The sequence below is a fragment of the Pseudomassariella vexata genome, assembly GCF_002105095.1.
Source record: "Pseudomassariella vexata strain CBS 129021 chromosome Unknown BCR38scaffold_11, whole genome shotgun sequence".
NCBI lineage: Eukaryota > Fungi > Ascomycota > Sordariomycetes > Amphisphaeriales > Pseudomassariaceae > Pseudomassariella > Pseudomassariella vexata.
In genome coordinates, this window is record NW_024467966.1 from 156,928 (window position 1) to 179,112 (window position 22,185).

General features: G+C 51.0%; 4 protein-coding genes across 4 annotated transcripts; all 4 read right to left on the reverse strand.

Annotated features, from left to right (window-relative positions):
* Positions 1-10,575: 10,575 nt before the first annotated feature.
* BCR38DRAFT_374021 (NUDIX hydrolase domain-like protein) lies at positions 10,576-12,032 on the reverse strand. The gene is made up of 5 exons (XM_040857318.1): positions 11,699-12,032; positions 11,595-11,629; positions 11,418-11,539; positions 11,187-11,363; positions 10,576-11,131 (listed from the first exon to the last, which is right to left on the reverse strand). The coding sequence occupies exons 1-5, from the start codon at positions 11,738-11,740 to the stop codon at positions 10,893-10,895; spliced, it is 615 nt and encodes a 204-aa protein (XP_040712781.1). The 5' UTR covers positions 11,741-12,032; the 3' UTR covers positions 10,576-10,892.
* Positions 12,033-14,797: 2,765 nt separating this feature from the next.
* BCR38DRAFT_487618 (uncharacterized protein) lies at positions 14,798-15,346 on the reverse strand (the record flags this gene model as incomplete). Its single annotated transcript, XM_040864177.1, has 1 exon — positions 14,798-15,346. One exon carries the CDS (start codon positions 15,344-15,346, stop codon positions 14,798-14,800), a length of 549 nt encoding a protein of 182 aa, XP_040712782.1.
* A 1,529-nt stretch (positions 15,347-16,875) lies between these two features.
* Positions 16,876-18,092, reverse strand: BCR38DRAFT_526163 (uncharacterized protein). Its single transcript, XM_040865343.1, has 3 exons — positions 17,785-18,092; positions 17,450-17,659; positions 16,876-17,382 (listed from the first exon to the last, which is right to left on the reverse strand). The coding sequence occupies exons 2-3, from the start codon at positions 17,615-17,617 to the stop codon at positions 16,951-16,953; spliced, it is 600 nt and encodes a 199-aa protein (XP_040712783.1). The 5' UTR covers positions 17,618-17,659; positions 17,785-18,092; the 3' UTR covers positions 16,876-16,950.
* Positions 18,093-21,308: 3,216 nt separating this feature from the next.
* On the reverse strand, positions 21,309-21,968 carry BCR38DRAFT_41233 (uncharacterized protein). The gene has a single exon (XM_040858680.1). It carries the CDS (start codon positions 21,780-21,782, stop codon positions 21,372-21,374), a length of 411 nt encoding a protein of 136 aa, XP_040712784.1. The 5' UTR covers positions 21,783-21,968; the 3' UTR covers positions 21,309-21,371.
* Between the last annotated feature and the right edge of the window lie 217 nt (positions 21,969-22,185).

Consider the following 22,185-nt stretch of genomic DNA (forward strand, 5'->3'; position numbering starts at 1 on the left):
GTTCTGCTCATCGAGCTGCAGGTTGTCCGTTACTCTTGCGCCCCTCTGCGATGCACGTCTCCGCTGCAGGAATTGGATTGCTGTTCAGGCTCGTTTTTCCAGCGGAAAGTGGCTATCGGCTGCATCGGGCACGCGAGCCTTTTCAATGCAGGCTGGCTAGAAAGAGGCAGGCAGGCTGTGATGGAAATTTGATACGGGCGCGAAAGCTCTAAGTTCGCCACCGCCAGCAGGCTGCTGGTAGCAGTTACTAAGAAAGGGCCTTGCACCTCTTGTTGCCTATACTCGGAAGGAGAAGGGACGTTGCAGGCTTAGGGCATCCAAGGAGACGAGGTGAACTGCAGAGTGTTGCAAAGAGTCGGCTACCACAGCGCTTTGTTGGCTTTCCTATGCACTTGAGGATCTAAGGCTTAAATGAAAGGGACCCCTCCATCTTATTAAATCAATTAAATCTTGAGAATCGCGTTGCTGCGCGTCGGCCCCAGATTGTGCTTTCCCTTCATTTTTTTTGGAGCTTTTAGTCAGTCACTAACGTAACCCACCCATAAGCGGGCCACACCCCTTAGCGGGCCACCCATTTCGGCTCTGTCGAATTGGCTCAACTTAACAACATCATCAATTTCTACGTCGATTCTTATCACTAGGTCTTTATTCTTTCGTCAAATGGATCAGGAAGACCAGATAAAGAAAGCCATCAAGTCTATTTGTTCTGGGGAAGTCCCTAGTATACGTAAAGCAGCCGAGCTCTTTGGGGTCCCCAGAACAACCCTCCAAGCCCGAATTCAAGGCCGCCAGAGCCGGACCACCGCCCACCAACACCGACAGCGATTATTACCTGCCGAAGAAGCTACGATCGAACGAGCCCTGCTTCAGTTAGCTGCGGGGGATGGCCCTTGACTATCAAAGCAGTGGAAGGGCTAGCAGTGAACCTGCTGGAAGCGAAAGGAGATACAGACCCCCTAGGGGTCAACTGGTACACTAGCTTTCTAGACCGCCACCCTAAGCTGAAGACCTATAGGGTTCGCAGTCTAGATCAAGCTCAAAAGGATGGTATCACGTACGATATCCTCACCAAATGGTTCGACCTCTACCGACGAGTTAAAGAACAATACGCGATCACTGACGATGATACCTACAATATGGACGAGAAGGGGATTAGCAAAGGGATCGGTGATAACCCTAAAGTTATTAATATCGAGAGGACGATCAGGCCTTTGCTAACCAGCCTGGTAACCGTGAATGGGTCTCTATCATCGAATGTATAGGAATCAACGGCTACTCCCTACCGCCTTTTATCATATTCGAGGGCAAGAGGATTCTGCCGTCTTGGATAGACGAGAGGATCGATCCAAGGACTGTTATTCAGGTCAGCCCAAATGGCTGGACCGATCGACAGATTGCCTTGACCTGGCTACGCCATTTTGATACGTATACACGTCAACAGTGTCGTGGTCAATACCGCCTTCTTATTCTATATGGTCACTGTCAGGGTACGGCTAGGCCGAAGGCAATAGTACAGAGTGATGGGGAGTAACGGGCGTCCCTCCTACGTAGCACCGGGTGGTCACTGGCGGTCTCAGGTAGGGGTGCCCACGATGATGCATTGATCTCTACTCTCTCTATCTTCTTCCCGGGCCTCCGCCCCTTACATAGATAGCTAGAACCCGGCGTCGGAGCCGCGGAGCACTAGTTTCTCCGATTGTTCCGCAAACCAAGACCCCCATATCGTGTCATGACTCTCACGTCCCTACACCAGAGCCCCATCGGTGTCCCACCGGTGCATATGGCATTCTGTTCTCTGACAGTCACGCAAGCCACGTATCCCTTGAATTCGTCGAATACTGCGAAGCAAATCAAATCATTCCTCTCTGCCTGCCCCCCCATTCGACCCACGAGCTTCAACCCCTTGACAAGGGTATCTTCGGCCCTCTGGCAAAGGCGTACAAGTCCCTGATCACTGAACGGTCTCTCTTCGGTGCCGTACGAGTCGACAACCAGCAGTTCTTATTATTATATTCGGCTGGTGTAGTTGGTCACTTCGCTGGTAGATAAGTCCCGATTTGAGCCTCGCCCACTTGGGTCGGTGACGAGTCGCGGGTTCGAATCCCGCAGCTGACACACAAGGGGGTTTAGTCAACCCTTACGGCGCGCTGCCCACCTTGTTGACTTCGCCTACCTAGCGATAATAGGGAGATTGGTGCAGTTTAGGATTACGAGCATCCTAGCCAGTCGACCGTCAAGCACTACGTCGGCGGAATATAACTCGACAGCCGGTCCAGAATTCGAATCGTTAATCCGACCCCTTATCGGACCTCGCCTTTCCGATAACGCTCGTCGGCGAACCCGTCCCCTCACGATAGAAGGCGCGCAGCACGCCCTCTCGCCGCGATTCTTGCGAGCGTCTGACCACGTTACGGTCTATCCACTTGAGCGTATGGTTGAGATGTATACGCTCGACGAGAACCCCAATTAGCAGATACTACGACTTGTCGCGACAAAAAAATAGTCGAGCATCTTCTGCACATCAGCAGCATCCCACCCCTGAGGACGAATTTAAGTGCCACATTACCACACTTATCGGTAGTTCAGGCAGGGGTTGTAGCACAGACTTAGGGAGGGACAGGAGGTTTAGTAGTCATTTGGCTACAAGTTTACCTGTATAACCGCCCGACGCGGCTTAAGGGCCCGCTATATCATCTATAGCCCCTTAAGGGAGTACTTGTAGAGGTACCGAGGGTTAACACCTACGGCGTATTTAATATTATTATTTTATTATTATATCAACAAGCTAGATCTACTATCTACCGCAATATCCCGGGCGCTTGGAGAGGTACTGGCTTATCCCCACTAGATCCGTCGAAGATCCTCGCCAAGTACCGGCCAAAGACCTGTTCCGAACCGTTGGCCCTAGACCAACATTACAGGCCCGTTGGCAGGCCAGGTGGATACAGACGCTAGGATCATGAGACCCCGCATCGGAGAAAGGAAAAGACCGACAGATCACGTGACCTACAGGGGTGGATATGTTGGTCAACTACATATCCAACCAACAGGATATGTTGGCAGACACTGAACAGGAATGTTAGATGAAGACAGTCCCCTGTAACATAGATTCGACTAGCATAGACCATGCCGGCACTGCGCCCGGCACGTCTCACGTGATGAGACGTTAAATTTCAATCAATCAATCAATCGATATGTTGGCAGAGAACATATCCAAGTGGGGATCAGTGAAGGAGAGATGGGTATATAAGGGACAGGACTCCCAGGCATTTCATAGATAGACAGTCTCTACTTCAGTGATCAATCTAAGCATCAATCTAACCCATTTGTGAGGCAAACTGCCTTGACGACTCTATTCCCAGTTACCCTACTTGAATACTTCAGTTACCCAGAGCCCTCCATACGTCAAACCCCGATATTATTGCTTGAGGACTCCGCAGCAGGACTTACTTACTAGCACAAACCTTTACAGACTCTTTAGTGGTTTACGCAGCTAGACTATTAGAGGTTTCGTTACAAGACCCCTCCATTTGCGAGCCTTACCGACGAGAATGGTGTACGCGTTGATATTCAAGTTGATAGGGATTGTCGAGGAGACTTGCGACAGTCCTAGTAGTTTTCCGAATCGCTGCATGACGATAACGATGAATTTGATTCCCTTCCCGGTTCCGACGTCCTTTTCTCACGAGCTCTGGCATCGTCTTCTTCCAGGGCTGCCAGCATGTTGGCCAGGGTCTTACGATCAGGGCAGTCGCGAGCCAGGTGACCAGTCTTTTTGCACACAAAGCAGAGTCTAGCGTCCTTCATGATAGCTTTCGTCTCAGAGGGGAGTGGTTGCTGGTCATCGGAGTATCCAGATTTACTTTCCTTTTTAGTCTCTCGGCGTGCCATGCGATGGGTAGGGCGACGGGTCTGGTTTTCTGGGGAGGAATTGTCGCGGCGGGCTTGTTTCTTCTCGCGGCGCTTCTCATATGCTCGTTGCTTAGCGACGGCGGCATCTGCGACCGTACCAGCGAACTCCTCGTACGAGACAGAGGGGTTCTTCGAGTCATGGAGTAGGCGGAGGTCTAAGTCTGCGGGAATGTGGTCGTAGAGGACCGTCTTGCGCTTAGATTTTGCGATGCCTGCTTTATCGGCCAGGCTGTTGACTTTGCTGATGAAGTGATGAATGTCTGTCCCTTAATCGGCAGGGTCATATTCGAGTTTGCGCAATTCTTCGCGTGCCTTTGCGCCTTGGTTATCATCATGATATACAGCGGAGAGGGTAGCGACCATCTCATACAGCGGAGAGGGTAGCGGCCATCTCAGCTGTATATCATGATGATAACCAAGGCGCAAAGGCACGCGAAGAATTGCGCAAACTCGAATATGACCCTGCCGATTAAGGGACAGACATTCATCACTTCATCAGCAAAGTCAACAGCCTGGCCGATAAAGCAGGCATCGCAAAATCTGAGCGCAAGACGGTCCTCTACGACCACATTCCCGCAGACTTAGACCTCCGCCTACTCCATGACTCGAAGAACCCCTCTGTCTCGTACGAGGAGTTCGCTGGTACGGTCGCAGATGCCGCCGTCGCTAAGCAACGAGCATATGAGAAGCGCCGCGAGAAGAAACAAGCCCGCCGCGACAATTCCTCCCCAGAAAACCAGACCCGTCGCCCTACCCATCGCATGGCACGCCGAGAGACTAAAAAGGAAAGTAAATCTGGATACTCCGATGACCAGCAACCACTCCCCTCTGAGACGAAAGCTATCATGAAGGACGCTAGACTCTGCTTTGTGTGCAAAAAGACTGGTCACCTGGCTCGCGACTGCCCTGATCGTAAGACCCTGGCCAACATGCTGGCAGCCCTGGAAGAAGACGATGCCAGAGCTCGTGAGAAAAGGACGTCGGAACCGGGAAGGGAATCAAATTCATCGTTATCGTCATGCAGCGATTCGGAAAACTACTAGGACTGTCGCAAGTCTCCTCGACAGTCCATGTGCCTCAGTTAGCTAAAGTTAGCCGATCACCAAAATCCAACACATTTCTCACAACAGTTCAAGTACAAGTGGATGGACGTGGTCTCAAAGCTAAAGCTCTCTGCGACACTGGAGCAGATATCTACCTTTCTGTAAATCCGACGACAGCCGATAAGATGGTGCAACTCCTGGGTGCTAAGAAGAAGCCACTCACTCAAGCCATGGGATTCAACGACTTCAATGGGAAGCTGACCGCAAAAGCAACCCAGGTCGTGACAGGGATACGGCTCAGCAGATCAATGAGATTGTAGCTAATCTTGTCACTGTTTGTGATAGCCCCTTACAGCGTAAGGTTTCTTTTATTAAATAGTTAGTTCTATTGGGACCCATTGCGGGAGGAGCCACACCCTCGGGCCGTTATTACCCCGAGACGAATTCCCGATCATCTGGGCTCGTCACCCGCGACTTCCCATAACAATATCGTCGACAACGTTGTCGCCTCCAGAGGTACGGAAAAGGCTCCTCCCGCAACAGCTTAAAAAAAATCCAATGGCTGGCACTTCTGCAGTTACCTCTGCCCAAACAGAGGGCCGGGCATCCATTTACCCTCCAGAGTACATTTGGAATTCACTATCCGATGACCAACGCGCTTCGCTCCTCTCCAGCGTATCAGCCTCTCTCTCTGCGGGAGACAACCGGCGCAAACGTCCCGCGCAGACATTACAATCGACGACGACGATACCGACGAAGATGGTAAGGTTCCTCCCGCCATAGTCCCTATCCTGCCACGATTCCCCGGCCTCGATCGTACCGCAATCGTAGCCGTCTTCCAACATACATTCCGCGTAAAAAGAGACTTAATCAAGCTCCGGAGCCCGGAATTCAAAGCCGTATCTATAGACAACGAATCATTCGACCTACAATCTACGTCGGCCGGGCTCCAGTTCCGCAAGGTTACATCCAGTAAGGACTGGGGCAGCGACGCCTCCCTCTGGTCCCACTGCTTCGACAACTATATGGCCATTTGGGCTAGTTTCTTCGGCGCCCAGCACTCGCCCAGTATCATCGGGATGATCCTCTTTCATCGACAGGTTACCGACCTTGCCAGATCTTATAGATGGCAAGATTGCGTCCTTCAGTTAGCCCTTATCAAGCACTAAATGATTATTGACAAAGGCGATCTTACGGTGTCTACTGAGGACTGGCGCATCGAGCCCTCCCTCGAGAGCTCTTACCTCCGCCTAGACAATGTCCTTACGTTAAAGCCGGTTACTACTACTACACCTTCGCGTCAATCTCGAAGCAGTAGTGCTACCCCGAACAACGATACGGTTATCTGCGAAAAGTTCAATTCGGTTTCTAGCTGCTCGTGGAGAGCCTGCCTTCGCCGCCATGTCTGCTCAAAGTGCAATGGTGACCATGCCGCAACGCACTGCAGGGTAAAGCAGGGAAAATAGCACCTCTCTATCCCAAGAATCGGAATCCCGATTAATAGCCCAGAATACGCGCCAACCAACCCCCTTATGGACCCAACCGTCCCCATCAACCTGGCCACCACCGCGTCCCAATACGACCCTTACGTACCCAGTCTTCGACCCCTCCCTCCCTGCTCTCCGCGATTCTGCCTCACCGTTTACCCCGCAGGCCTGGAAGGAACTACTCTATCCCTACCCAGGCACCTTAGGCGACATTTGCACGGGAATCCTTACTTTCGGCTGCCGTTTAGGCTGTACCCCCCCATTACCTACCCCCCGCCAGGCACCAAACCATACCATCGCCGATAAGTCCCTTACTACGTCGAAGCTCTCTGCCGAACTATCAAACCGCCGAGTATAGCCCTACTCCGGTACCGCAGTTATCTCCCCACTAGGCCTCGTCGCCAAGCACAACGGAGGATGGCGACGTATCCACGATCTCTCTTGGCCACCTGGACGAGGCATTAACGCTTCAATCCCCGACACGTCCTCTACTATACAGTATACCTCAATCGACGATATTCTAGACCTAGTCCGTACCTACGGCAGAGGCTGCTATATAATCAAACGGGACATCCAAGACGCCTTCCGGAATATCCCTATCGCCCCTATCGATCGCCCACTCGTAGCGTTCCACTGGGAAGGCCAAACATATATCGAATGCTGCCTTCCCTTCGGTCTCTCGACCGCTCCATTCATCTTCAACCTGTTCGGCGAAGGCCTTAACTGGCTCCTTTCAGCATATATCCCATGGGCCGCTACGGTTCACTATCTCGACGATTTTATTTCCATTGTGCCCGCCAGTACGGGCAGCCTACATTACGCCGTTACGGCGTTCAACGATATCTATATTCCTCTAACGGATACTCTCGGCATTCCCCGGAATACATCAAAGGACGCTGCCGGCACTACAGTAGTTATCCTTGGAGTCGAACTCGACACAGTACTTCTGCAGGCCCGTATACCGCTAGATAAACTGTCGCGTGCCGCTTCCGAAGCGGCGGCGCTGCTCCAGTCTACTCGCGTCGCGTATAAAGCCTTACAACGCACCATTGGATCCCTCCAACACTGCTCTAAGGTAGTTCGCCTCGGCAGGCCCCGTCTTCAGTCACTCTATAGCGAGCTGGCCACTTTCCCGCCTCACCAGCGCTCCGTCCGCCGCCTGTCCCATGACGCCCGCGAGGACCTCGCCTGGTGGAGGGACACGCTCCCGTTATTCAACGGAGTGTACCTCTTCAATACAAGCCGCCCACTCATCGCACTCTATACAGACGCATGCGATACGGGCCTCGGCTTCTTCTTCTTCTCGGCGTCTACAACGAATCATGCACGGGACTGGATGTCTGCAGCCCCGCATCTGCCCTCCACCCAAGCAGCTATAATAGACGCCTCCCCTGCCTGTGGCGACGGGGCCCATATCAACACCAAGGAAGTTTCTGCAATCCTGCAAGCTTTCCTCCTATTTAGCCCCCATTGGGCTCATCACCGCGTCCTCACGTTTACTGATAGCGCCGTTGCATTCCACGGCATATCAAACCAGGCACTCCGCGGGCCAGTCCACCGCCCACTCCTCCATCTCCTTAGCCTGGCTGCCGCCTTCGACATAGAAGTCCAGCCAAAATGGCTATCCTCATCAGAGAACTCCCTCGCTGACGCGCTTTCGCGCTCAGACTTTACTACTATTGCTAGCATCTGCCCACAGTGGTCGAACTTCTCGCTTTTAACCCGCCAACCTGGTTTTCTCAACAACGTATCTTCGTTAACGCCGGGCACGCGAAGCTAATTTGGAACGGCCTTGCCGAGTCTACAAGAAAAGCCTACCGCTCTGCGCAACGATCCTACGTCCGGTGCTGCAGTTTCTAAGGCATTCAATCCTGGCCGGCCACCGCACCGGCGGTCTGTACATGGCTAACCCAACGCCTCCTTGGCGCAGGCGGTTCTGCCCCGATAAAGCCCGACACGGCCTTAACAGAGCTATCTGCTCTTAGGGCTTACCATATCGATAACAATATCTCCGACAACATCTTCGACATATATGCAAAACATTTCCGCCGTATGATTGACGGCGCGCGACGGCTACACCCTCATCGCCCTAAGAGAGACCGCCATCCCATTTCACGCGCTGCAGTCGCTACGCTCTCCGAGAACATTAACCGTCTCCCTGCCCATACGACCCCCCTCTCGCGAGCAGAAAAGGACAATTTGAACATCGCGACGGCCGCCCGCATCGCCTTCGCAGGTTTCCTACGAGTCGGAGAATTCACTTACTCAGCCGCAGACGCCAGGGACGCCCAGCGCCTCGCCGCAACAAAACTCGTTAGATCAGATATCAGATTCTCACCTAATATGGACCACGCCCTTCTTACCCTAAAAAGAAGCAAGTCCGATCGCAACCACGAAGTTGTGAACATTGTCCTTGCAGCTACGAACGACGCCGCGTGCCCCGTCGCAGCCCTCTCCAAACTGTTCCTTCACGACCCACAACCAGCCAATGCACCATTATTCTCCATCTCCTCGGGCGCCTTTACGTCCTCCGCCTTCCAGTCTGCGATCATTAGGAAACTTTCCCGTGCTGGCATCTCTACCGCGGGAATAAAAGGCCATAGCTTTAGAAAAGGCGCAGCTCAACACGCTCACAACGCTGGCATATGGAACGAACACATCCAAGCACTAGGAAGGTGGTCGTCCGAGGCCTTCCGGCTCTATTTCACAACTCCTACTACAACACTCTATGCTTGGAATCGTCAGTTTCAAACAGGTCGACCGGTACCGGTCGCAAATCCAGTTCCACCATCCCCTCCACCATCCTTTCTTGGCCCACCGGGTCATTTGGACCCATCTGTGGCCCCTACGGCGGTATAGGCCTCTAGGACGCGAACAGAACGCTCCTACTAGCGTAATTGCTAGTCGAGGCCTGCACCGCCCATTAAGCCACAGGTGCCCCGTGCGGGCCAAGCTTTCATCAATTGTGCCTTCCTATTCGAGTATAGCAAAGGGGGAATAAAGAGACTTGCCTAACAGCTCTAGCAGATAATCTAGCCTTACAGAAGATTAACGAGGGCCTCGTTAAGAAACAACAGGAGAGTAGAAATAGAAGGACGAAGAAGGCCTGTGGTACTGCACGTGTATTAACTGTTAAAGAGATTCGAGATCAACAGCGCTGGAGAGAGGAGCGAGAGGCTCAGGTAATGAGTGAAAAGGAGCGTAGACAAGCCCTTGGGGGCGTTGTTACCTTTGCTAAACGCGTTTGGAAGGAATTACCGCTCGATTCTGATGTATTTAGTTGAAAATAGCGTTGTGAATAGCTTCAACTCTGCTTGTTATGCTGTTATTGATCATCCTCTTATTATGCCAAAACTGGTGGCCCGCTAAGGGGTGGGTTACGTTATGCCTTTTTCGGTATGATGTGGTGGGCCCTAAATGCACCTTGGCACAAGGGTCTGACGTTTGCGGTTGCCGAGCCGCAACAATAATGCCATGAAGGCCTGCTACGCGGACTAGTTGCATCTACTGAAGGATCATGAGCTTGGCATATCAAAATTGTTCGCCATGAAAACCTAGATCAATGGCGTTATTAGGATCCATGTAGTGCATCAGGGTTCTTCAGATATTCTAAGACTCTTAATATTATAATTGTGACGAGGCAGAGGTGCTGCGAGTTCCAATCAAAGTTACGATATCAGTCTATCTCTGTTAAAGAATACTAAACTGAAGAAGAGAGAGAAAGATTGAAAAGTATAGGTGCCCGTTACTCCATTACGAAGGGAATGGGTGCATAAGGGTAGGACAGCCTATTTCCCTCCCCCATCCTTCTCAAAAGGAGGATCGCCCGCGAGCCTGAAATCGGACTATTACTCCATACTTCTTCGAACGCCTTTGGTACTATTGATTCTATCTAAGCTAGAGGATCTTGTCTTATTATTCCGAAGGCAGTTTAAGTTATTATAATTATCCGTCAGGGTTTATGGAGGAATTTGTGGCTTCAGGTGTCGATGGGCACGAGGCAGGCAGGCACCCGATGTAGTATTTAGGGACCCCTCGGGGCCAACTTGGGATTGATCCCTTACACACCTTCATAGTACCAATACAGCCCCTGATACTTGGATTCCGACAGTTTGTAACTAGTATCAAGTCATATTAAATGCCTAGAGGTATCTAGATATCGTGATATCGAAGGCTGCTGCATTGTTTCGATGCAGCATAGCTAACATCGGGTGCCATTTTTTCGATTGTCCTATCATTCCAGTCTCTTCAACAACGGAACTCGTGAGAATTTCGAAGCTTCAATTTCATTCTGGTTTCGAAAATACAGCGTTGTATATCAAGCTCGGCACACATAGACTAGGACCTGATCAACAATGGAGCGGTACGGTCGTACGTGTTCAGCGGCTTCTGAACAACGTTGGAATCCAACGTAGTTGGCCCGAATTGATTAGAAACTCAGGTATGGTGTTTACAATTTGAACTGCTTAGCAATCTCGATGCCCTCGGCTATGGTTCCAACCCGTGCATCGATTGCATAGCCCTCGGCTTCCAGTTTCTTGCACTCGGCGTACATATTGGTTAGCGGTACCGTGAAGACCTCTATGAACTCATTCTCTTCTAGCTCTGGCTTCAGATCCTGATTTTCAGGTAGACTCATGTCGATGCTGACATGGACCATCCGAAGGTTGGTATTGCAGAATCCAGGGTCTATACAAACATGTCAGAGAACCGCAGCTGCGCTGGTAAAGGGTTGAAAACTCACCGTTGAACATGATGGGAGAGGATTCGACTGCCTTTCCAACATATCCAGTCTCTTCCTTCAACTCTCTGATTGCGGCCTCTCCAGGGGTCTCGCCTGCGTCGACCAAGCCGGCCGGGACTTCAATGGTTACCTTGTCCACCGGCGGTCGGTACTGCTTCTGGAGGATAATCTCGGGACCTGATAGTCTCTTAATCGACCGAGGCTTCCTCCCGAGTGGAATCATAATCTTACCCGTTGGCTTCTCCAAAACGGCAAAGATGCCGACTCCGTCGATGTCGGTTCCCTTCGGTCGTGTGAGTCGCTCAGCACTCTCCCATGTTCGGGGTTTACCTTTGGGATCTTTGTATTCTATCCTTAGCAACAGATTAGGGTCAGATTTTGGCCTCAGAGATCATCTTCAGATCTTACTTGAGAAGCTGTACCCATCTCGCCTCGCTGTTGGCCTGTGTCCCAGGGTATGTCAGTAGTCACATCCCAATTGGGCGATGCTCAGGAAGGTAGAGGGAACTCACAAGCGGGGCCGTTGAAACTACCTTCGCATTTTCGGCTGACATTTTGTGTGATGCTGACCGTCAATTCGTCAATTCGTCAACCTGCTGGCATTTATGTTCAGGAAAATGACGCTGTAAAGTTGAGAGCAACTTTGGAAGAGGTTGCCTTGCGCTGCATGTTGGTGATTGGCCTGCAGCCGTACTGTTTGTAGTGTGGATCAAGCCTAAAACTGCTAGGAGGATGCCTAGAGTTGCCACAGAGCTAACCTGCAGCAAGCATGATTTCTGCCCAAGCTCCAGAGTCGTTCTCATGTACCCAAATTGATAACTCCAGAAAGTATTTGGATGCTTGGCCTTGCTACTAAATTAAATCCAGTACTTACTTGTGGACTTTGCTTGCAGTCACTTTTAGTATGCGCTTTTACTCGAGGTAAGAACGAAAAGTAGTTTGAAACACGTTTTGGTGCTTTGTGTAGATGTGGAATGAGCCACGAGAAGGATGCATCATGTAAGTAAATTACAGTTCCTAGTAAAATGACACTTGTATTGTGTTTATTCTGCAATTGTATGTAAATGCCTCCGTTGCTTCTCACCTCTGACATTGTGCTTCAGCTACTTAGCCCTTGTCAATGAACATGACGGCCCAATGCCGGAATATGAAGTAAAAAAATTGCATTGGTTGAAACATTCCCTGCGTTGCTGAAGTGCGTCGCTGACGTGAGAGACCAGATGTCCTGTCCTAACGAGGCCCATCAAATCACTTGCATGCTCGAGGCACGAATGTCAGCACAGTATGCCGAATTGCACTAGGAAGCCGGATTTGCCATCCATGTCACTTGGCCCAGAAATTACCTGTGCTAGTCATCAGATTGACGTCCAAATCTATCCGAGCGCTCGTAACATACACAATGCCTGTTAAGACTCAAGCTCCAGTCTATTTCGCCATCGGCCAACTGCAAGGTGGTTTGGCACGTTGGCCCTTATTTATACATCGCTGACGGCTTTAATTGAAGCAGAAACACGGCGGCAGATGACACCGGGAAGTTTTCGGGGATGACTTCGACATATTCCGCCCCCAACGCTTCCTGGAATATGAAGAGCCTATGAGGACAAGCCGTTCCGAGACGGTCGACCTTGTATTCGGCATAGCCGCTGGTTTTGTTTGGGGAAGAATCTTGCTCTGATGGAACTGAACAAGACCTTTGTCAAGGTATGGAGACAGACACTTATGTGAATGGATGATGAGTTCTGAGAATATTGCAACTGATATATTCCTTTTTGGCTTCGCAGCTTCTGAGAGTGTTTGGCTTCCAAATCGTCAATCCGGAGACGCCTCGACGGCGAAAGGCATACGCGACGCAGATCATTGAGGACTTTGAGTTTCGGTTTATGGATATTACTGGAATGATATAGTCAAAATCTGCAGTCTCTCGACTTCTGAGGGGACTACTCGATTGCAAACATAGTGATCTCGACGCCTATGAAAACAAACCTGTGAGGCACTAGCGTGGTAACAACAAGTCATGGAAAGATAGCAACAATTACCGTTATATAGCTTCTATCGTCATCAAGGAAAACCAGGCGTGCGTCAGAGCTGCATTTCAGGGATATACACGTCTTTAAGCTGCTCCAGAGCAATACCGTTACTTAACCACCTGTTTTGACTACATATGAAGTGATCATCGGGGAAGGTCTTCTTTGAATTTATTATAAAACCACTGCTTTTACAGATATTTACCCTTGAAAGCTGTAGACGGCTTCCTAGGGACCCCTGGAGTAGTGATGCATTCGACAAAGGTGGTCTAAATTCGATGTTAAGGGGACTTGTGACGAACGCTACTCGGGATCTAACGAACGAGTGAACCACTGAAGAGTCTCTAATGGTATTTATGCTTGCAGAGAAGTTCTGTTACAAGTAACTGAGCAATGAACAATAGGTGCGCGTGGACAATATGACTGAGGGTGCAGATGATAGAGTCGTCAAGGCTTGATAGGCCTCTCCTATGGGTTAGATAGATGCTTAGATTGATCACTGAAGTAGGTACTGACTACTGTGAAAGCCTGTGGATCTCTATCTCCTATATAGCCATTCCTTCCTTCACTGATTCGCTGGATCACTTGGATCATCTTGAGATTCAAATGATACAATCACTGACCTGTGATGTGCGGTTGTACCTTGTCCATTTCGTAGTTCTTTCGTTCCGCGTTCCTCGTGTCTTCTTCAGTCGATCCTGCGCGGCCTTCCAACGGGCCGATCGGGTTGGTTAGAACCAATGGTTCGTAACAGGACTTCTGATGCGAGTGCATATTGGGTTCAAGTTGTGAGTAAATTGGGAAAGCTACCTTGCAAGGTTCGCTAACCAACTGGCAGGGCCCTTTTGGGCTAGCAAAGCCTTGCTGGGGTTTAGCCGGAGCGCTAGTAGTTTCTTATCTTATCTTATCTCTAGCTAGGTTACAGATGTCAAATATGCAAATACAAGGGGACACTAGTTAGACTTATAAGAGGTCACGGGATTAAGTTTTATGGGGCTAAGATTACCAGAGCCTTCAAAAGACCCTTCCAAGAGTGCCTTCCAGATAACAACAATCAATTGGACTGGCTACCTTAAGGTCACACTGCAAGATATGTCAATATCTGACAACAAGGTCCCCTCAGGGTCACGTATCAACTTCACTGAATCCTTCTTTGTATCCGGGCTACTAAGCACTAATCTGTTAAATCACATTTGTTAATAGCTAAGGGGTTAGTGAAGGAACTATTCACGACTAATCTACGTATTAAGGCTCTTCTTAGCCGTATTTAGGCGTTACTAGGACTACTCTATACCTTCTCGACATAATATTCACAGTAGCATTTACATACTAATAATCTGTATTTTAGAGCTATTCTGAAACACGCCACGTCGGCTCTGATTGATAACGACATATGAAAACCGTAGAAAAGGTAAATAGCTTAGTTCTCTAGAGACTCATGTAAAGTGTATAAATCATTACTATATTGACTGAATTCCGTACAACTAAGTGAAGTTCCTGTTTTTTCTACGGGCTGTATTAAAATTGGCTGTACCGTTGGCCCGTGTGCACTGCTGGGGAGTGTTTAGTCTCTCATGATTCGCCCTATCATCTCATTTCAGGTAATTCCGTCGTATCTCGATGCGTCTGAAGCTGCAACGGAGGCCCAACAGTTCCTGGCAAAGGCTGATTCTCCGGTTTTCTCTGCCCGTAGTTTGGGTCTGTTGCCGTATACTGACTCGGCGTGTTTTGCGACGACAAGTGGTGGCCTTGACCACCCATGTTGCCATCTGCCTGCTCGCGCCCTTTCCGTTCGGCGGCCAACTTCCTCCACAACACGGCTAACGCTATGGCTGATGCTAGGACCACCGTACCGAGAGCAACACCCAACCCAATTATAGCTCCTTTGTTTTCTGAGCTGGATGCTGGGTCGGATCCGGAACTGGGTGTGGCCGTCGAGTTTTCGCTTGAGGTCGGTGACTGCACGAGCCTATCATCTCCTTCGGGGTCGAGCAGAGCCACGATGGCACCTGGCCGGTACTTGAACCTGTTAGTTTCATCATCGCAGCATGTGTCGGCACCCTCGAGACAGCAAGAGCTGTCGTTTCGGGGCGTGCATTTCAGGATCCATTGGATTGTCCGTGCATTGACTAGCATGAGAAAAGTCAAAACGGTGAAGCCGACGAGAAAGTTTGGTTCCAAAACGATGGTCGTTCTTACCGGTACCTATACCGCTACATATATTCACAGGGCATGCTCTATTTTCCCACCTAGGGTCTGTACAGCTGAGACGGTATGGCTGATTGAGTGGAGATACCGCACATGTTCCATCTTCGTAGCAGGCATCGCCTCTGAGGCAGCAGGGACTGTGGCCGCCGGACGAGGTGACATTTGCGTAACAGGGGAAGCCCTGACGGTCCAGTGATCCATCGGGGTAGAAACAAGCAGCCTGGGAGAGTACCAACGGAAAGGAAAATGACAGAATGAGTAGTCCGAAGTTGTATGTACTCTTCATTATATAGACCAAGAGTAGGGGCGAGAGAGCAGCAGGGCAAAATAAACGTAACGGATGGAATACAAAGAGGAAAAGACTCAGGTGGATATCATATGGTGCCGATGACCCAGAGGATTGAAACTGTATAAGAGGGTAGTGAGCGACTTAAACTTCCACGCGTTCGACCGTACAGCGTGGTACGATGCTCTACGGAATAGCAGGATGTTGCATGGCGTAGGAGGCTGTACGGAAGGATTCCGTGTAACAGGCGCTCAGTCCGGGTAGCTTAACTAGCGACATGAAGCGCGGGCGTAACCCAACCAAGAGTTCCAAATACTTGAACTGATCGCCGTTTAATACCTGATAAAGATATATAATTGGCCGTTGTCCACATATGTCGCAGCTAGAGAATACAATCTGCCGGCGTTTATTAACGAAAACCGTTAAGGATACACTGCAGGATGTAGATGACTATTTGATTGCCACATTACTTCGATTACTTTTGGCTGACTGGGGTTAGGGGAAGCCGGGAAAGATTATCGTCAACATTCCATCCTATTGTATAATCCGCGTTAGCTGGCTAGCCGCGTAGCATCGACTGGAATAATGTATGAATTATGCGTATTGAATCAAGCGCAATCCGCGGTACTAGAAACTTGTATGACGGGTTACTCAGATAGTTTTGGGGTATTGTGTATCAGGAAGGCTGTGAAACCGTTCGGATGTCTTGCGGTCGGCATCTCGCTCGGCGAACCGTCCCAGCCTGTTGTTGCATAGCTTCGCTTTCTTGCTGATAACTTCTCATCTCGCACCCTGAAGATACTTTTGCGGTTATGGTTGAACTTTGCTGAGCCTCGCTCGTCTCTGGAACTCGAACATCTGCAAATGGACTTAAGCCAGGCTAAGACGCAAGACCTGGTAGCAGGTCAATTTTGCGATTTTTAGGGCAGTCAGTTGCAGCATTGCCAGGCCTGCTTTCGATGCTGTGAGCATGCTCATACGCGAATGGGGCAAAATAATGTGAAGCTTGAGTAAAGCATGATTCGGATGAGTTGGAGACAATATCATGATCATTTCGCTGAAGGTATTCAATAGTGGATTCTTTCCTTTTTTTCTTTCTTTTCTCTCTGGGCCATTATGGGACTTCACGGTGATTCAGTATTCGCACTAGTATTGGTTGGCAAAACTACATCCGAACTACGGTGAGGCTACTCGAGCTCTATCAAAGATCCTGTAGATCATGCTATAATAGCAGACTGACTAGAAATCACTTTCCTTCAGCAATCTCGGAGCTACGGCGGGGTTCAGTAACCATGTGCAGCTTTGGTTCGCCGAGATTAGATTTCTCATCCCCGTGGAATCCCTCAGAAATGAAAATGAGTCGCTTAATCACAGCGTCACCCATCTCACTGGCCCATTTATCCGTCAGCTTCTTCTTCCCTCGGGCAACGGGATTCATCTTAATACACTTGTCCCAGTAGGGCACGTCAAGGGTGGTCTCAACGCTGCCGGGGTCCGTATAGTCCTTTTCGGCATTCTCAGATGCAGTCTTGGTGGATTCCCTGGCGTCGTCGTTGATAACGGATCGAGTACCGAGGAATCTCAAATTCACCAAGTTACCCACGGCCTCCCGGTAGTTGTTAACAATCATGTTGCAATGCCGCATCTCCGTGAGCCTCGAGTCCGGGTCCGTTTTGATCTTCCATCAAGTAGGCCGATACAGCACGTCACGTAGGCATCGTGCTCAATGGCTGTAGTTTATCTACGGAGGCCGCACGGGGATTCGATAATGGCGGTTCGCCATTCAGGGGTGGCTGTGCGTCGAGGTACGGATTCATGAAGCCGTGACTGGAGGGGGCATCGGTATGCTTCCTTGTAAAGCCGTAGTCTTCAGCCGTCTTGCGCTGTTTGTTAGTTGAGTTGCAGGCAGCCATCTTTGCTGGGTTGACGACTCTGGCATATTTTTCTCGGTTAGGCTAGTAGTACGTCAGCAATGTTGATAAAAGCTTTAGTCTGGGGGATTCCAAGGAGTTCTGAATGATTTAAGGGATGTCACGGCCTCGGGTTCCAACTTGACTTACGTACAAGCAACGATCCGTACCTGTCAGTAAACTGAGGACAAAGCCCATAGTAACCCCAAAATTTACAATGCATGCTGAATGTTCGGAATCAACAACGACTGTGTCCATCAACAATTGTTGGCTTTGAAAACAGACGAGTGAACTGCATTACAGCAGTCTGATCGTGTCCTCACGGCGATTTCTGGCTGTTCAAACGGAATGATGAGGGCCATACTATCACGCCTCGCTCCTATCTCAGATCCCAACATGAGTCTTAAAGATTAGGTCTCGCTCTAAAACGGCATATGGTCACCGTTCACCTTTCGAAATTTCTCGTGAACATTGCAAGTCTAACTATGCAAGTGTCCAAGCGCAGCAGTACTGCAATAAGAGAAGAGTGAGGCTCGATTTAGCGGGGTGGACTTATTTGGGCGTATGCAGCAAAGAGATTATGCTCCTATGAGGTACACATGCTGATCAAAGTCTAATCTAAAACTTATGGCAGGTTCTGAACCTCTAACGTACCCCACAAGCAAGTTGGCCACACAAGCAAGTTGGCCACACAAGCAAGTTGGCCACTTTTTCTTGGCACCGTATGAATAACTTCAATAACTTAACTAAACTAAAAAATATTATTTTTATTATTAAATACGCCGTAGGCTCAAAGCCCCCGGTACCTCTACAAGTGCTCCCGTATGTCAAACCGTGCCCTAATGGCTGGACTAAATACATACGCTGCTACGTAGGTTCGCTCTATTAGCGACTGCGTTACGTCCACCACAATACTATGTTAGTTCTCACCCTACTAACAAAATCCCCCTGAGAAGATCGATATTATCCGGGCCTAAGCGCTATCCGGCCAGTTCTGAGTAGCCACCTTGTGATAGTCCCGCTGACTACTGGTTTCCCCGTCGCCGTTGCCAGGTCTCTACGTGTATGCAGCGGCCATGGTGCGATAGTGGCCCGTAGGCGCTCTCTCGATTCTTCCAGCAGGCCGCAAAAGAGGATTACGTGCTCTGCCGTCTCGGGGGCCTCTCCACAGCGGCATAACGGCGAGTACACACCGAAGGCTCCTATCTTAAATAAGAAAGCTGATAGTCCTATTTTTCCGGTCCTGATATGGCATAGGGTAGACGCCTCCGGTCGGTTTAGGTCTGAGTACTTTCCCTGTTTCGGCATTCGCATCGAGGGGCCCTCCTGCTCCTCGGCGATAGCGCGTCGCTGGCGGTCGTGTTGTGCTGCCCCGGAGAGCCATCTCTTCTCCCAGTGGTCTAGGAGGGCGGCCCGGACTTCCTTCGCCTTGCCTATCCACTCGGAGCCCCTAGCCTCCTTCTCTATCGTGTACCCCGCTGGTCTGAGCGATTGTGACGCCCGCTTCCGTCTCGCCGGCGTGTCCTGTCGGAGTATGTGTGACGCTCTCGCGCTCGCGCTCCGAAGCAGGCTCCTTTTGCCGTTATTCCGTAGCCGTTCTTCAAATTTCGCCGCCCGGGCACTGAGATATAGGTCTAGTGGCGGGATAGCTGCCTCTATTTCTAGGTGTCGGACCGGTGTCGCTTTGTAGGCGCCACAGACTATTCGGAGGCACTCATTCTGTATCCCGACTAGGTTCTTAGCTGGTCCCGCTGGTTCCTCGCTTATAGTGTGCCACGCAGCCGCCCCGAAGGCGATCGCGCTGCGAATAACCGACGTGTACAGTAGTCTCGCCCGTATGAGATCGCAGCCCCACGCCATGTTCACTAGCTTTGTTAGGGCTAGCTTCTGAGTCGCCATTTTTGATTTAACCCGTTCCGTATGGGCGTGCCACGTTAATTTGCGGTCAAACCAGACCCCTAGGAACCTTGCCGAGACCTTCGGCGTTACTGTAGCGTTTCCAAGACGGATACTCTGCGGGGAGGGGTCTCGGGTTCTAGTGAAGTGCATCAGCTCACTCTTGTCCGGAGCGAACTCCATCCCGTGCCTGGCGGCCCACCGTTGGCACGTAGCCCAAGCGTCCTCTAGTCGGCGGCAGGTCGTGCCCGTGTCTGTGCTCACGCTAAGTAGGTTCGTATCGTCCGCGAACCCTACGACTAAGAGTAGGGGGTGTTTCTCCGCTAGTTCCTCATATAGCGTCGAGATATATAGGATAAATAGTATCGGGGAGAGTGGCGACCCCTGGGGGACGCCAGCTCGTAGAGGGATCAGCTCTGACTCCTTACCGTCGAACCGGAGGCGTACTGTCCTATCCTCTACGAAGCTGTGTACCCATTCCTGAACCCACTCCGGGTAGCCCTTCCGGGCTAGTATAGAAATCAAACGCCTGTGGTTAACTGTGTCGAACGCCCCCTTAATATCAAGTTGTAGTAGTGTGGCGATCCCTCCGCGCCTCCAAGCTGTATAGGTTACGTCCTCGACTATACGTATCGCTAATTCGGTGGACCGCCCCTTTCGGTTACCCATTTGGCCGTTTGGTAGCAGACCGGCCGTCTCCGCGACGGTAGTGATACGCTGGCATATCACCGTCTCTATCACCTTCCCTATCGTACTAAGCAGCGCTATCGGTCGCCAGCCGCTAGGGGTCTGCTTTTGGGCTGTCGTTTTGTTCGGCTTAGGGATAACGACTACCTTTGCCGAGCGGAGGCGCTCCGGGTAGTATCCTAGCCTAAAGCTTACGGTCGCTATATCCGCTAGGATCTCCCATAGGGGTTTACCACAGATTTTCAGCAGGCCCGTAGGGATCTGGTCATCGCCGGGGGCCTTCCAAGCCGCTGTCTTCTTGATAACAGCCTCGATGTCCTTCGCGTTTACCTCCTTAGGGACGTCCGGGTCTGGTCTCGTCCGTGGCGGGTTGTGATCGAGGTCCGACAGGTCTATATCCGGGTCTGGGAAGAACCTCTCAGCTAGTAGCTTTGACTTCTCGTCGTGGGTGCGCGCTGTGGGTGCATCGGTTGCGTTCCGTCGAAGATCCGGCATCCCATGGGTGTCAGGGGGTGTCCAGCTCCGCAGCCTAGCCCATCTCTGTAGTGCCCAAAGGCTTTTATGATCCTTCGCCGTCCTCTCGAGTTTTTCATGCCAGCTCCGCGCCTGTGCCCCGCTGATTTCGAGCCGTTGTTTTTGGTTAGCTCTTAAGTATTCGTCCCAGTTAGTCTGCGACCTCGCGTGGAGGTAATCTCGTCGTCGCCTCTTCGTCTCAGCGCAAGCCTTGCTGACCTGGGGGCACCACCACGGGGTCCCGGCGCCTCTACCAACAGTACGCCTAGGGGCCGCTACATCGGCGATCTCTTGGAGGTTTTGGATGACCCAATCGACCGCCTGGTCTAGCTCTGTTCTCGTCTCAACCGGCAAATAGTTCATGAATCTCTGGCCCGACTCGGCTACGATTAGCCACTTATCTGCCATCGTCCAATTCCACCCCTCGGTGTTACGGCGGCCTTCATTCGCTGCCTCCTCGTTAGATATTACCCTGATTACTTGCGCCCTATGGTCCGATCCCTCTAGGCCCGGGTCCCCTTCGTAGTCTATTACGGTCCCCTTCGTCGCCCATGCAAGGTCGATAGTTGAGTCCCTTTGTCTGTGTCTTTGCCGTGTAATTTCCCCGAAAGGTGTGGCGAGTTCTAATTGCCACCGTCGCGCAAACTCTACCACATTCTCGCTACCCCGTGACGATCGTCCGTGTATGTCCCACAACGGGTGATGTGTATTGAAGTCCCCTACGAGGACCTGCTGTCAGAGCCACAAGTGTCATCCGAGGCGGGCCGGCTTCCACCAGGAAGGAAGCCGTTTGTGGCGAATGAGGAGCCGGGAGGCCGTTTGTGGCGGCTAGAGAGCCGCTTGTGGCGAATGAGAGCCGTTGAAGCCGTTTGCAGCGGATAGGGAATCGCTTGGTTGCAGATAAGGAGCCGCTATCCAAGATATTGGCTGAAGTCGGAGGAACACAGACATACGGAAGCAAACATCCAGAATCCAAGAGAGAACCTCGGCTGGCTATAAGTAAGGAGTCGAGACGGAGGAAGATAGAGAGGGCAGAGATCAATGAACTACTGTGGACACCCCTACCTGCCATCACCAAGTGACCACCAGTGACCACCAGGTGACCGCCAGGGGGACACGCCTATTTCTCCCCTTCACTCTGTACTATCGCCTTCGGTCCAGGCCGTAACCTGACACCTGCTTCCCTTCCGGGGCCTCACTAGGGAGGTCCCGGAGCGGGCTAATCCAGCGGCTTCCGGACTGGTTTGGTGAATAGATAGACCAGATAGTAAGGGCATCTGGGCCTGTTCCGAATGTGATACTGCTCCAGTCGGTACCCGTTCGGGGTCGTAGCGAGGCTACATCGTAGCGTTTATGGACGTATAGCGCGGCTCGGCCGTTACTATAGACTGCCTCGTATCTAGACGACCTTGGGCAGTAGATTGACTTCGTCTGTCGATTAATCCATGGCTCTTGTACCGCTATTATATCGTGAT